At 39.4% G+C, this 14742-nt stretch overlaps 1 protein-coding gene across 6 annotated transcripts in view; it reads left to right on the forward strand.

The window, feature by feature from the left end:
* The window catches only part of XRCC4 (X-ray repair cross complementing 4), a 101758-nt gene that overhangs the window by 31182 nt on the left and 55834 nt on the right, over positions 1–14742 (forward strand). For all 6 annotated transcript variants that reach the window (XM_053407658.1, XM_053407653.1, XM_053407655.1 and 3 more), the window contains 2 exons: positions 10663–10829; positions 13654–13806. In XM_053407658.1, the coding sequence (XP_053263633.1) occupies positions 10663–10829; positions 13654–13806 (320 nt within the window). The remainder of the gene's footprint in view (positions 1–10662; positions 10830–13653; positions 13807–14742) is intronic.

The raw sequence follows: 14742 nt of genomic DNA on the forward strand, positions 1-14742 counted from the left end.
AAAATGTCACACAAAGGTAGGAGTCACAACCTTTGCTCAGCCCACTTTTGTGATTGGCTCCACCCCCCTCTGGCTCCCAGAAGGTCGCTCACAGTTTAAGATTTCTTTCCCCATATGAGTACCTTGTGTGGACTGTAAAATTGGGAGCTGCTTGTTGCTCCCTAGGCTATATATAAATAATACAAATCTGCCTGACATTTTAAATTCATTATTAAATATCAACCATTTAAACACATCTAAATCAATGTTATTTATCAGTTTTTAAAAAATATATAATAAATCAGAGTCAGATCTGATAAAACTTTCCAGTGTGGTCAGGTACAGTATTAATAAATAATATTAACTAGCAGCTAGTTCCTAAAAAGAGCCAAGCAGGAAATAGCAAACAGATTTCGGCTGATGCTGTCTCCTGCTCCTCCACACTCTCATATTCTGGTGCAGTTCTTAAAGGCTCCAACAGCAACAGAGACAAGGGGAAGGGGAAATTGGTGTTCAGGCTTCAACCTTGTGCTTTGGATGTTCCTGATTTTTCACGACCATTGTTGATGCTAAAAGCATTTTTAGAAAGGGAGCATTTACATGAGGTGTTCGCTCAAACAAATGGCTGTTTGTTCAGTAGTAAATGCCTCTGAGTTCAGTGGAGCTTCCTTGCAAATAACCGTGCAACAGGATTTTCTGCGGCCCCATTTCAGAAAAGGCATATTTCCCAAACAGATATTCCATTTGCTAAAGAAGTATAGAAAACTTTGCCACAGTAGAGGAAATGTGAACCCTGCTGCACAGAGGATGTGCTCTTGATTCTGTCAAGCTGTTTGTAACTCAGAGTGCAGTTGCAGAAATGAGCATTCAGTCTTCTTGTGCTATGTATGTAGTAACCAGGGTACGCTAATCCAAAATACGGCTTGAGTTGATTAACTTAAAATCATTATTTTCTAAACTTTTGCTGTATGCAGCTGAAAGAAAAAGTAAAGTAATGTTTCCTGTTAAAACTTGATCTGAGTAAAACACTAAAAGTTTGGACACCGTTTTTCTCAAATGTGTACTTTGTATACAACATACATTTTAGGTTAAGCCCCCAATAAATAAATCAATGAAATGACTCTCCCTCGGGTACCACCTTTGTTAACCTTGGCACAGCTGTTGTAATTCAACTTGCACACACAAATATAATGAAGTCCTTGACATCGCAGATTTTCTGTAACTGCTGCTTAATGGCCAGGCATTGTAAACATATATACCCCCTTCTGAAATTGTACTGATTCAAAATGCTTTTAAACTTTTTTCAGCTGAAGTTCATACTTCTCATCTGTGTGGTGGCTGATATTGTACTAAGGTTGAATTAGATCTTTGTTTTTAATGACCATTAATGGCTAGGTGCTGGGCAGCAGGGTCATTATTTACATAGTTACCACAAAATACCACCGTGTACTTCACTGAAATTGAACAGCAACGTCTCTGGAAACAGTGATAACGCTGGCTTACTAGCACATTATATCCTGCCAGACTGTGACTGCATATTCTGATCTTGAAAGCTAAATGGGATCAGAGTCTTGGAGGCGAGACATCCAACGAAACTTCTTTTTTACTGCATGAACGGCTGTTGATCATTCCTCATGACACTCTTTATTCAAACTCTGTGTTTCAGGAAAGGGAAATATGTGATGCCATTCATGGACTTGTCACTGAAAAAAGCATTGTGTGCCATGATATCCCCCGTTGTCTCCCTGTAACTTTTAGTGAGAGAAACGTGACGTGGCATTATGCATTTCCCCACTCCTGCTCCACAGTGCAGTGATGGCACATCAGTCAGGTATAAGGAACCCGCGACCATCCAGATGTGATGTTAGCACAGCCTTCCTCAACCCGATGTTTTGGACTTTAGCTTCCTTCATTCCTGACCGTTGGCCATGCTGGCTGGGACTGATTAGACAATGTCTAAAGGGCCAAAAGTTCCCCATTTCTGAACCAAGAGAGCCAGCAGAGCAGGCTGTCCTGCTGCAGGTTGCCTGGGCCATTCATTCACTTCCTCTTATTCCACTGTAGTTTGCAGCGCCACCCATCTGTGGCCAAGCAAACTGTTGCATGATGACACTTGTACATTTTCATTATATAGTAAGAAATGCTTACATGTTAATTTGCTAAGTTATCACCCTTCTAATTTTTATTTAAGTAACTAAATTTTTTTTTTTCAATCAAGTTAGAGTGCATTCCTCTTATACTGGACATGCTACTCTTGTTTAACATAAGACAGTCTTCTCCAAGCTGGCATCCTTCAGATCTTTTGGACTAAAATTCCCATTAGCACCGGTAGCTAGCACACTTGTGCTGTATAGAGGCTAATGAGCAAATAGAGAGAGGTTGAGAGAAGTAATGAATGGAAGATACAACTGGTGCATTAAGAAAACCTAAGAATTGGCTATTATATTAAGCATGTATGTTAATAATAATAATAATAATAATAATAATAATAATAATAATAAATTTATTATTTGTACCCCGCCCATCTGGCTGGGTTTCCCCAGCCACTCTGGGCGGCTTCCATAGAAACCAAAAATACACTAAAATATCACAGATTAAAAACTTCCCTGAACAGGGCTGCCTTAAGATGTCTTCTGAATGTCAGGTAGTTATTTATTTACATGTGGGTTCAGGGACTGTTTCTCACCTTCAAAACAAAGAATCTGAAAACTTGTGTTTTACAGTGGCAAGGTGGACTTGTAATCGACTATAGAGAAGGGTACACAACTTATTGCATTCAAGTTTATCTTTAGTCGAGAATATTTGTTTAAGAAAGGAAAACTGTTGCTGACCTCTTGCACAGTTAGCACTATCCAATTGGTTTTGATAGAAATGTTGTTTTCATAGTTGCCAGAATTTCCTCTTGTTTCACTGTGAAGTATCTCCCAGTTTTCCTCAAGAGAATTTTATGACACAATCCTAATATTATGTATTGAATTAGTTTTGCTTTGTAGGCTAGAAGAAAATATTGCATGTTAACCAATCTACGGCAATGTTTTCCTTATGTATTCCAAAAACTGCCTTCCAGTTTCCTGTCCTATGTTCTTTCATTTTCCTCCTTCTCCTATGAAATAGCCTTCTCACACAAAACTGACCGATAGAAAATATTTGCCTTTAGATTTGATGACAGGCTATAGAAACTGTAAAACTATAACAGTAGACACTTCCTCTCACTGTCCACTCACCATGATATTTCCTACCAGTATGAGGGCAATGTCCATCTGCAGTCCTTGGTGCCAGCTAGCTTTTGGAGTTGGGGTTTCAGAAATATTTTTCTGCAAGGATAAGGAGTCTCTATCAATAAAGCAGAATCTCTCCTAATCTTCCCACCATATAGATTATTGAAATGTTTACACATGAACTTCCCAATATATTAATATAGAAAGTGGTGATTCAAAAGCCTTAAAATAATACTGAATGTGCCATTAAGGTAAGACGGGGAATATACAGGAGAAATGATTCTGAGGAGATATGGAGGGCGCTTGTAGAATTTGTACTGTTAAAATGGACAGGGGTCAAACCATCGCAAGAGGTGTTGAAATTTTGGGAGGTTGGATAGTTATAATGGAATGGTCTCGGTGGTGGGGTGCACATTTTTATTCTTATTTATTTATGATTATTACTTTGTCAAAATATTTTTTTAAAATTTAACAAATGTATAAAAATAGATAAAAAATTAAATAATAATGTTATTAATAATACTAATAATACTGAGCGCTAATACTTTAAGGCTAAAGTCTTTAAAGAGGTTTGTACTTGCTAATAGGTGATTTATACATAATTTACTAGACAATTCTAGCTGGATGCAGTTTGGAACTTCAGTAGGATTTTGTAAAATATTAGTATTATGAGCATTAATAATTCAATTTATATCCTGCCTTTCTTTCTGGAGGAGCCCAGTAAAAAGCACCAAGAAAACAGGCTATAGTTATTTGAAATGAACATAATGTTATTACTCATACTGGAAAATTGTTTGTAGTACTCAATTTAGAAACATGTATATTTTGCCTCAGTCTAGGCATTATCTCATGCTTATTCATATTCACGGGGGTATACATTGACTTTCCATGCTAGGAACCAAAACACAGAAATGTAAAAGCCTCCACAATGGTTGAGATTTTCACTTTCTGATTACTGTATATTCAAAAGGAGTTGGGTTTAAATTACTGCACACCACTGCCGTATTAATTTCAGTGGTATGTTTAAGAGGTACTTTATATAGTTTCCATTACTTCTCAAATGAAAAGGTCAACACCTGAAAGGGAAGTAGTTCCCAAGACATGTTCTCTGCATACCTGACATTTATTATGCTAGACGTTTCAGTTGTGTTTTATTAAGGCTTTTTAAAAAATCAGTCTGGCTTTGCCTTTTTATAAATATGGCCAATTGAGATGTAGTTTTAACATGCTCCTATTTATGTAGCTGCTACTACATCATATGTTGGTGTGCTGTTGCTTTTCTTAAAAGTGCTGGAAGTCTTAATTATTACTTTTGCCAACTTTGTGTGCTTTGACAGCATATTGGAAGCATGATAGCAAGCACAAATCTATATTTATATAACTCTGCAGCTCACATTCTGGTTGTGACGGTTGATGGTCTGATGTTGTTAATTGACTGCTTATTATTTGGCAACCTTGAGAGGCCTGTGTGAAAACTAGGTTGTTTACACCTGTTATAAGGCTAGGGTTGACTGCCTGAGGCTGCCTTAGGCAAAAGATAAAATGATGTGTTTCCATTCTGATAGCTGGCCTGACAGTCTATTCATTCTTCAACACAAGAGTCTTCCACTTCACCTAAGGGGCTAATTTTGGGGTGTGAGATAGGCTTGCACACACTCCCATGCGAGTATAATAAACATTAACAGCTTGCCTCTTGCATCTTGCTGAGGCAATTAGCAGTAAACCAAAGTCACCATTTCTGAGCATGTGGTTAGGTGTGTTGGAGAGGGTTTCCCCTGCCCTCCCAGGGCTGGTAACTCACCAGCTTGCCTTGCCTTCATCTGTCTGCTTAATTCCTACTTAAATCTGGACCTGTCTTTGTGTCTGCTCATACAAGCCAGATGCTGCTTCTGAAATTCTACTTGAGTATTCTTCAATTCAAGGGTGTAGCTAGCTGCTCTGGCACCCGGAGCAGCAGGGGCGGGGCGATCCACGCAGCGATCCGTGCTCCACCCAGGGCGGGGGCACTGCAGCAATCTGCCCAGGGGGACACCACAGCGAGTTGCCCACAGAGTCCGCCTGGTGGATGCAAGCCCCACGTTGCCATTTTGGGCAGTGTGGGGCCCCGAGCCACTGCGTCACTCCGCGTTATGCCCCCCACGGTATGCCATTTTGTCACCCCCTCTGGGATGACACCCGGGGTGGACCACCCCCCACCCCCTTCCCACACCCCTGCTTCAGTTCTGTCCATGGGTTGTGCATGCCAGCCAGCCAGCCCTGCTTCCTCCATCGCTGACCTTCCTGCTGACTGAAGGAGAATTATAAGGGCATTTGGCTGAATGCAGTTACAGTGCACCTTGCAAACAGGAACCCAGATTACACAGGGCTCTCCCCCCCCTCTCTCTCTCACACCCACCCACACACCCCACTACAGATCTTCCTGCCCAATAAGGGAAGGTCAGGGGTGGAGAAAGAGATGTCACATGCAGATGCCCCTATATCCTCACACAGTACAGTGGTACTTCGGGTTACATACCCTTCAGGTTACATACACTTCAGGTTACAGACTCCGCTAACCCAGAAATAGTGCTTCAGGTTAAGAACTTTCCTTCAGGATGAGAACAGAAATCGTGCTCTGGCGGCGCGGCGGCAGCAGGAGGCCCCATTAGCTAAAGTGGTGCTTCAGGTTAAGAACAGTTTCAGGTTAAGGACGGACCTCCGGAACGAATTAAGTACTTAACCCGAGGTACCACTGTACTCCTGCTTGGGGCCCCTGCACCCTTTGCTAAATATCACCCAGCCATTGAGCAAGCCAGATAAAACTTAGTTAGCCCTTCTAAGCCACTCATGTAGCCTGAGCCTCTTGGTTGCTATAATAATAATAATAATAATAATAATAATAATAATAATAATAATAATAATACCCTGCCCATCTGGCTGGGTTTCCCCAGCCACTCTGGGTGGCTCCCAACAGAATATTAAAAACACGATAAAACATCAAACATTAAAAACTTTCCTAAACAGGGCTGCCTTCAGATGTCTTCTAAAAGTCAGATAGTTGTTTATTTCCTTGACATCTGATGGGAGGGCGTTCCACAGGGCGGGTGCCACTACTGAGAAGGCCTTCTGCTAATATTGGAAATGTTGTGTGCACTGTTTTTGTTGTACCTGTTTGGTTTTGATTTTATGTTTTATTATATATTTACCCTGCTTTCATTGTAAGCGGCCTGGAGAACTTTGTGTGAGGGAGATGGTGAACAAATGCTGGGGTTGGGTGGGGAGAGATATTATGGCCCATCCTTTCCATGCACATTCATTGTAATTTCTGAACAATTGCTCTAGGAAGCCTACATGAATCCATTCTGTGCATATGCCGCCTCTGTTCAGATGGCCATTCATGGAGTAGGCAGGTCCAGCTGTTGATAGACTTACTTCCACCACCACCTGCCCCATGTTCAGAACACATATCCCCTCCTTAAATGTGAACCAACTAGCTTTCCTATGAAAGAGAAAATGAGGAAACCATACAAACATCAATGATCTGTCTTAAAACAAACCCCTTATAACCCAGCTCAGCTTTTGCTGATGTGACACCTAGAATACTGTAACCAAAGTTTTTACTTTCTTTCCAGAATTTTCAGACTAAAGGCTAGTTTAGCTTTTACATTTTTTGTAAGTGTGTTGCGTAATAGCACGGGTTCTTTGCCGCACCCAGCAATGACATGGTTGCTGTTGAACATTATCCCTAGAGATGGTGATGGCACAGCTTAAAAAAACACGTATCAGGACCACTGACTGATTAACTTAGGAAATCAAATGGCATAATGTTTTCCAGATGGATGTTTTGTGAAAACAAGTTTTTCATTGTGTCAATCTCAAACAGGAACACTTGGAAAGTGATTTTAAAAACACGATATAATGCTTTTATTGTTTAAGTTTCTCGCCTCATAACTTGTTGCATTGATGTGGCATTTTGTTATTTGAAATGTATCAGTTGCATTCAATGTTTTACATAGAAAAAGTGGGATATAAATATATTGTGATTAAAAAAAAGTCCTTGTTGAGGCAGGATTATGTACCCAAATATTTCTGATATATTTTCCAATTTTTTTATAAAGAATGTTATGAAATGGTTTTCTCTGCACTATACAGCAGCAGCAGGTCATTTTTTTTGGGGGGAGAATAGAGCATTGTGGGGTTCGTACAGAGCCCCCGGTCATCTCATGGACTATTGACCCGTACACCACTAATCCGCTGCCCCCAACCAGGTCCTCCCTGGTAAATCACTTAGTCTCATTCAGGTTCTTAAGTTAACAAAGAAGAGTGTAAAAAGGTAAAGGGACCCCTGACCATTAGGTCCAGTCGTGACCGACTCTGGGGTTGCGGCGCTCATCTCGCTTTATTGGCCAAGGGAGCCGGTGTTTGTCCGCAGACAGCTTCCGGGTCATGTGGCCAGCATGACTAAGCCACTTCTGGTGAACCAGAGCAGCACACGGAAACGCCGTTTACCTTCCCGCCGGAGCGGTACCTATTTATCTACTTGCACTTTGACATGCTTTCGAACTGCTAGGTTGGCAGAAGCTGGGACCAAACAACGGGAGCTCAGTCCATCGCGGGGATTCGAACCGCCAACCTTCTGATCGGCAAGTCCTAGGCTCTGCGGTTTAACCCACAGCGCCACCTGTGTCCCTTAAAGAAGAGTGTAGAGAGTGTAGAGTGAAGAGATTGCAAACACAAATAAGCTTTAACTGCATTCAAAAAGTTGTTACTCTTTACCTTCTTAGTCTTATTTTATCCTGTCTCTAACTCTTCTATCTCCCCTCACACAAGAACCAACTGCACTAACTGTCTCTCTATTTCCAACTGTCTGCCAACTGCTTTCCCAACTGCCTTTTCCCAACCAACCAACTAACTAAAACCAACCTTGGGCTAAGCCCTTTTATAAACAGGTGGGCTCCGCCTCTGGCTTTTCTATTGGTCTACCTATTAACTCTTTCTCTCCCCCTGTACAGACATTTTCAAATAAACGGGCAAACGCCACAAGCACGAATCCCCTTTTCTTCTTCCAGTTGTGTAGATGGGAGGAGCAAGACAGTGGTGAGATCAGGGAAGCTCCGGGGTGGCAATGGTCATGTCCTGGAAGTGTGAATCTACCTGTGGGACACTGCTGCTGCTTCTAACCCAAACGGCTCCCAGACTTGCCCTGTCCTGGCACATGCAGCCCTGCCATTGGCTGTTGCTGGTCTACATCCCCCCCACCTCACAAATAAGTGAACTTCAGCGAATTCCGCTTCCATTCCCCCTTTTCCCTTGAATTCTGACATCCCCAGTGAAGAGTAGCTGAGGTTTTCCGCATAAATAAAAGCAACGGTTGGCTCATTATGAAGAAAACCATATATAATACGCTGCTGAATTAGGAAAGGATCTATTTGGGGTGGTTGGAGCTGGTTTCTTGTCTCTGTGTACAGTAATTTATGTAGAAGGCAGAATATTGCAGGTGAGGTCTTCCTCTTCCTGGTATCTTAATTATGGCAGAAACTGAACTCCATGGAATTTTATGCTCTCTGTGAAGCTATTAAGGGTACAGAAGACTTCTTGGGGACTGGTGGGAAGGTAGTCTTATTGGGAATGGGGACTTCCTTAGATGAGGGTTTGATAATGTGATGGATCAGAACAATGTGCCCCAAATCAAGACCTTGTTATGTCAAGTGCTCATTATTCTCATTGGAGAGGTTACATTAAGTAATATGTTTGAATGTTGAATATGTAAGTGAATGTCTAGAGAGAATGGATAAAACAGACACCATTAGATGTACTGCTGGATAAGTGCTTAATAGTTATTTTATTTGTATTTGTTTAAAAACCAATAAAAATGTTGTTTTTATATAAAAAACCAATGTACCCTCCACCCTCTTTTTCCTGTTTTGCTCCATTCTTTTCCTCCCTATGTCATCCAGCGGATAGAGCCTGGAAACAATTTGGTATAGAGATCTAGTATTTTATATTGTATAATACAGTTGCTCACTCTGAACAAACCAACATCAAAGCAAAAGAAAGAAAAACCTACAAAACCCAACACCCTGTGGTGTAAGACTGATTTGTAGTTTGCTGAATTTTCTCAACCAAATATCTTTGCAATTGTAGTAATTGGAAAAGTTAGTATTTGGAAAAGGTAAATGTTATCAGAAGAAGCTTGATACCAGTTTCACCCGAAGAGCATCAGCGTTCAATGAAGTCGTTGATTGGCTAGGCAAAAGATACAAGGTTTTAGAAATCCAGGTAGAGAGACAATTCCAAACAAGCTATATTGGTGCATGCCCAGTTAGACTATAATCCTATAGCTGGATACATATGAGTAAGCCTACTTGAATTCAATACCATTTTCTTCTTATTAGGCATGAATATAGGATTCTGCTCTTACTTGCTTTGCACTGTGTCTCTGTCATGTAATGGGTATTATTAAAAAAAAAAGTGGGGGACTTCAGATTGAGACACCAGCGGATCCACTTAGAAATGTCAGTGGAATATATATACTGGACCACCAAAATCCTGGTGTTGGGTTCTTGTTAAATGTTTTCTTAGTACACTGAAAAGAGAAGTGAGAAACAAAGTAATTACATTTGCACATGGTACAAAATCAGATAGCTGAAAACAGCTGGAGGCAGTAGGAAGATATGAATTGATCTGTAGAGATTTCAGCAATGTGCAGAAATTAGTGAAATTTGTCTTGGGGAAAAACATTAACTGGGGAAGGAAAGGGAGGAGTTGGGACATCAGAAAAAAAGAAATTTGTGAACCACCTACATGTTGTACAGTGGTGTAGCAAATGCCCATGACAGAAAAAGTGACGTAGGAACTTAAATTAGCTAAAGGCAGAGCTTTTTTCTGGGGATATGCAGGGGTATACATGCCCCTAAACATTTTGTGAATCTAAGTTTGGCCTCATTGTCATCTTCGCTAGTGGATTACCTTAACTCTTGATAAAATGTAAAAAATTCAATGCCTAATGTCCCAAGCTTTTTGGATTGATAAATTGATTTATTAATAAATTCTGAGTTTCCCAATGACTTTATCAGTTAGCAAGATCTGAATGCACATGCAATTTCTTGTGGCTTGTATTAGACCACTATGCTGGCAAAGACAGATTTGAGAGGTATAGCTTTATCCTATGCAGATGCAATAAAGTCCTATATTTTATGGCACTTCTGTTTCAGAAGGCAGCACACAATCTGTGTTTTATTGGAGTTCCATTTACAGTTGAAATGAAACTAATCCCTGCTCTAATGTCCATTTTTAAATATCAGTAGAGACCTTTCAGATCAAGTCCTAGGAAGGAAAAGTTTTCACCAGTATACAAGCTCTATCTTCTTGCTGTTGTCATTTGTAACAGGAAAGCATTTGTAGAGTGACCATTGAAGATGCCTGATTGAAAATGGGTATCCTGACCTTATCTAGCTAAGTTACTCATTGTTTCTTTTTGTCCTAGTTTAGACTCGGATCGCTGATGTTACAGAAAGTCTCAGGTCCGGCTGAAGTCATTAGTGAGCTGATTAGCTATTGCCTAGACTACATAAAAGGACTACATTCAAAAAATGAGCATCTGCAAAAAGAGAATGAAAGACTTCAAAGTGATCTGGATGATGTGCAAGAGCAGTAAGTTGAAAATAAACTGCATGGGATAGTCTTGGTTTGATTTTTATTCTAATATCAGTGAAATAGCCGCAATAATCTGTGCTTCTAAAGTAAGGATGGATAATGGCTATTTTGGTGATAAAGGGTCTTAAAATAACCATCTTAAAATATCTTAAGGGCTGTCAACTGGAAGATGGAGCAAGCTTGTTTTCTCCTGTTCCAGAGGGTAGGACCCGAACCAATGTTTTCAAATTACAAGAAAGGAGATTCCGACTAAACATCAGGAAGAATTTTTGTCACAGTAAGAGCTGTTCGACGGTGGAACAGACTGCCTCGCGAGGTTGTACTGTAGACTCTCCTTTCCTGGAGGTTTTTAAGCAGTGGTTGGATGGCCATATGTCATGGATGTGTTAGTTGAGATTCCTGCATTCCAGAGGGGTTGGATTAGATGACTCCCGAGGTCCCTTCCAACTTCAGTTTATTGGCCCACTTTCATCTTATCACTGCCTCCAACCACTGGCTTAATAGCTCAACTGCCTCTCCTGATTCAGATGGTACAGATAGAGCTTGTGTCATCTGCATATGGATGATACTTCATTCTGAATCTCCTGTTGATGAAGGAAACTAGAGAATTATTATTATTATTATTATTATTATTATTATTATTATTATTAAATTTATTTATTTATACCCCACACATCTCTGGGTGGCTCCCAACCGAATATTAAAAACAATACAGCACCAGACATTAAAAACTTCCCTAAACAGGGCCACCTTCAGTTGTCTTTTAAAAGTAAAATAGTTGTTTATTGCCTTGACATCTGCTGGGAGGGTGCTCCACAGGGCAGGCACCACTACTGAGAAGGCCCTCTGCCTGGTTCAGTGGCCCCCAACCCCCTGAGACACTCCAGAAGGCTACTGTGGTTAACAGTTTTGAGAGATCAAGGAGAGAGTGCAGTGTTGCACTGCCCCCATCTCTCTCCCAGTTAATCATCAACAAGGGTGACCAAGCCAGCTTCAGGGGCATGAGGAAGCCTGAAGCCAGACTGGAATGTAATCTAGAACAAAAAGGGGAGCAATACAAATAAAATGAGGGCATAAGGCAACAAAGGATGAAAGTAACACTTGCAAACTTAAATTTTGTAAAATGTAAAATGTCCCTCCATATACTAGATGCAACAAGTTTTTGGTCACCTTCTAAGATGTTAGAGCTTGTTCTTCAGTGAAAAAGAAGCTGCCTGGTTTTTGTGACTTTCATAATCCTTGCATGCCACTACTCCGTGCTAAACCAGAAATCTGCTGGTGTTAATTTAAATCTGTTGCTTTTAGCAATAATAAAAGCATACTTCCATCTGCTAAGCTTTGGTTTATCCTCCAGATAGCTATAATTCAGAAATTTGTATGGATTTTGTTTCTTACTGAAAGCAGTTGTAGACGTATTTTCTGCAAATGATAAGGTCCTATGGCTGATGTATAAGCAAGATTGAACTTTCTGAACCTTGCTGCTACAGAATAGGAAAAAACTCCAATCATCACTTTGTCTTTATTTTCTGAAACATTTTTTAAAAATTTGCTTCCCCAATGAAATGTGTAAGGATGCTCCTTTTACTGTTAATCTTCACATTTTACCGTTTCTGTTCAATTTCCCCACCCCTGCTAAAGAGTTTGAGGTTTGATTTATAGTTGATTAGTACATATCATCTTTCTTTTAAGAGTTATTGAGCTGATCTACATGCTAATAATACACAGCCATTTGCATTTAAATTAGATGAATTATTTATCAGCTGTTGAACACATCAAGGCAGACGGTGTTAATAGTTCATAAGATTATTTTCCCATTATGGAATTTAATCTGTAAAGCGGTACAATCTATATTTGCTAATATTTTAAACTGGGCTAGTGACCTAAAGAGCCAAATACATTCTGAAACATAAGCTTAATATGTTGGGTCTTTATGGTTTAATATGCACAAAAAAACCCTGAATCTTAAATTTTAAATTTATAGACACTGGGTGAAATCAGTGCGCCTGCTCAGAGTAACATTGAATATCACCCAATAGTATGACAACACATTCCATTTTAGGAACTGGTTTCTCCACTTGGGTAAACTTGGAAGGCTGCTGTCATGCCTCATGCTTTTGATGTAAGCATCTAAGACAATTTAGAGACCTCTCTTACTCTTTATCATAAACATGAAATGTACATTTGTATTTTTATTAATATTTTAAAGTTTTTAAAGCTTATCTGTGCTAATACATATATGATTATTAATAACCTGCTATACTCTGTATAAACTCATAGCAGTATGTTTATCCAAACAAAGTCTGCATCTATAAGCAATCTGTTCATATGTTGTAAATGCTGTAATGTCTTCAATCCATTGGTTTAAGGAAACCATAGTTTTCCCCCCTTCCAATTCATCAGTACCAGTCTTTTGGCCATAGTTAGGGCACATAGTTAGAGTCCATTTTCGTTGTCCAGTTGTCAACTTCCATATGATAGGTATATAATTCAAAATACTATTTTCTTCTGAATTTTTTTAGTTTTTCTGTACAGTCAGACTTATGTTCATATATTACCTAGACAGTGGGACAGTGTCATAACTTCTGTAAGCAGTGGTATCAATGGATCTAAGACGTATACAACAGAAAATCATGTTTAGAATATATTAGAATCCACTACGTTTGTATAGAAAAGGACTGTCTAAAACTACTTCTTGTTGGAGATTTAATAATCTTTGAAACATCTTTGAAACATATGTTCTTGCATATTCTCACTAAGTTTTGGGGGAAAGTGTTGAAGTGTATAAAGCTGACTGTATGGAAATGTACATTTTGTTTTTAAGGTTACAAAAATGTGTTGAAGCTAAAGAAGAACTAGAGATGGAACTTTATAAAAGATTTATCTTGGTCCTTAATGAAAAGAAAGCTAAGATAAGAAACTTACAGAAAAGTTTGAAAGAAGCTGAAGAAGCTGTATTGGAAACAACACAAGCAAGGTACTCTATATTACTTTCTTTGTGCTACTAAGCATCATGCTTAAAATAAATGTGGTTCTGTTTGGTTGACTCATCTAAGCTTTAGCAGAATGATCTTACAGCAAAAATCACTTTGTTGAGCTCTGAAGTGCAGGCACCTTTAGCAGTTCTGCAATTCAGTCTCATTAATGCCATCTAGAAGCAAAGTAGTAAATCTGAATCTTCATTTGAAACTGTCAAACATTTTGTATATCACAGGCATGCCTGCCCGTCTTTTCTTAATCCTGGCTTTAAAAGAAGGATAAAAGTGTTAGCTAATGAGATACCTGATATGCAGACTGGGCTTTCTTTGAAAATATTTGTGATGATGGAATGGCTAAGACTTAGCTAGAACAGAGATTGATCAAGGTTAGCAAAAGTTTATTCCATGTAAATGCAGTAAAGTATTAGAGCTCGTTAATAATAATCTGAACTTGACGAAAGGAGCTATTGGTGGCTATTTTCCCCACTTAAGAGTGGGGCTTTGTTTCCACTGAGGAAGCTAATTGGGACTGTAGAAGAATGTATTTGTAGGATTTGAAGCTGTATCACCATCTCTAATGGCAGATGACCTTGAAAACATCAAGCTTGTATAATTTTAGGTATAAAATAAAATACCCTATTACTCTGGCTTGTTTCACACAATGCAACAGAAACAGGCACACATTGCAAATTTTGCATGTACCTTGTTTTTACTATTATGCATAGCATTTTCCTGGAAATGTCTTCAGGACCTTACTGTGACTTCATAAGGGAGGGGAGAAGAAATCATGTTGTAACTAGGGGTGGACAAATCAGTATATTTCTTCTCTGTGTACTTTTCCATCTGTTCATTCATAACACATTCATTTCATCTCATCTTGATATTTATCTGTATTGTTTTTAAAGCACAAAGATCCTAAATATGTTTGTATGTAT

Source organism: Podarcis raffonei, chromosome 11 (genome assembly GCF_027172205.1).
Source record: "Podarcis raffonei isolate rPodRaf1 chromosome 11, rPodRaf1.pri, whole genome shotgun sequence".
Lineage (NCBI taxonomy): Eukaryota > Metazoa > Chordata > Lepidosauria > Squamata > Lacertidae > Podarcis > Podarcis raffonei.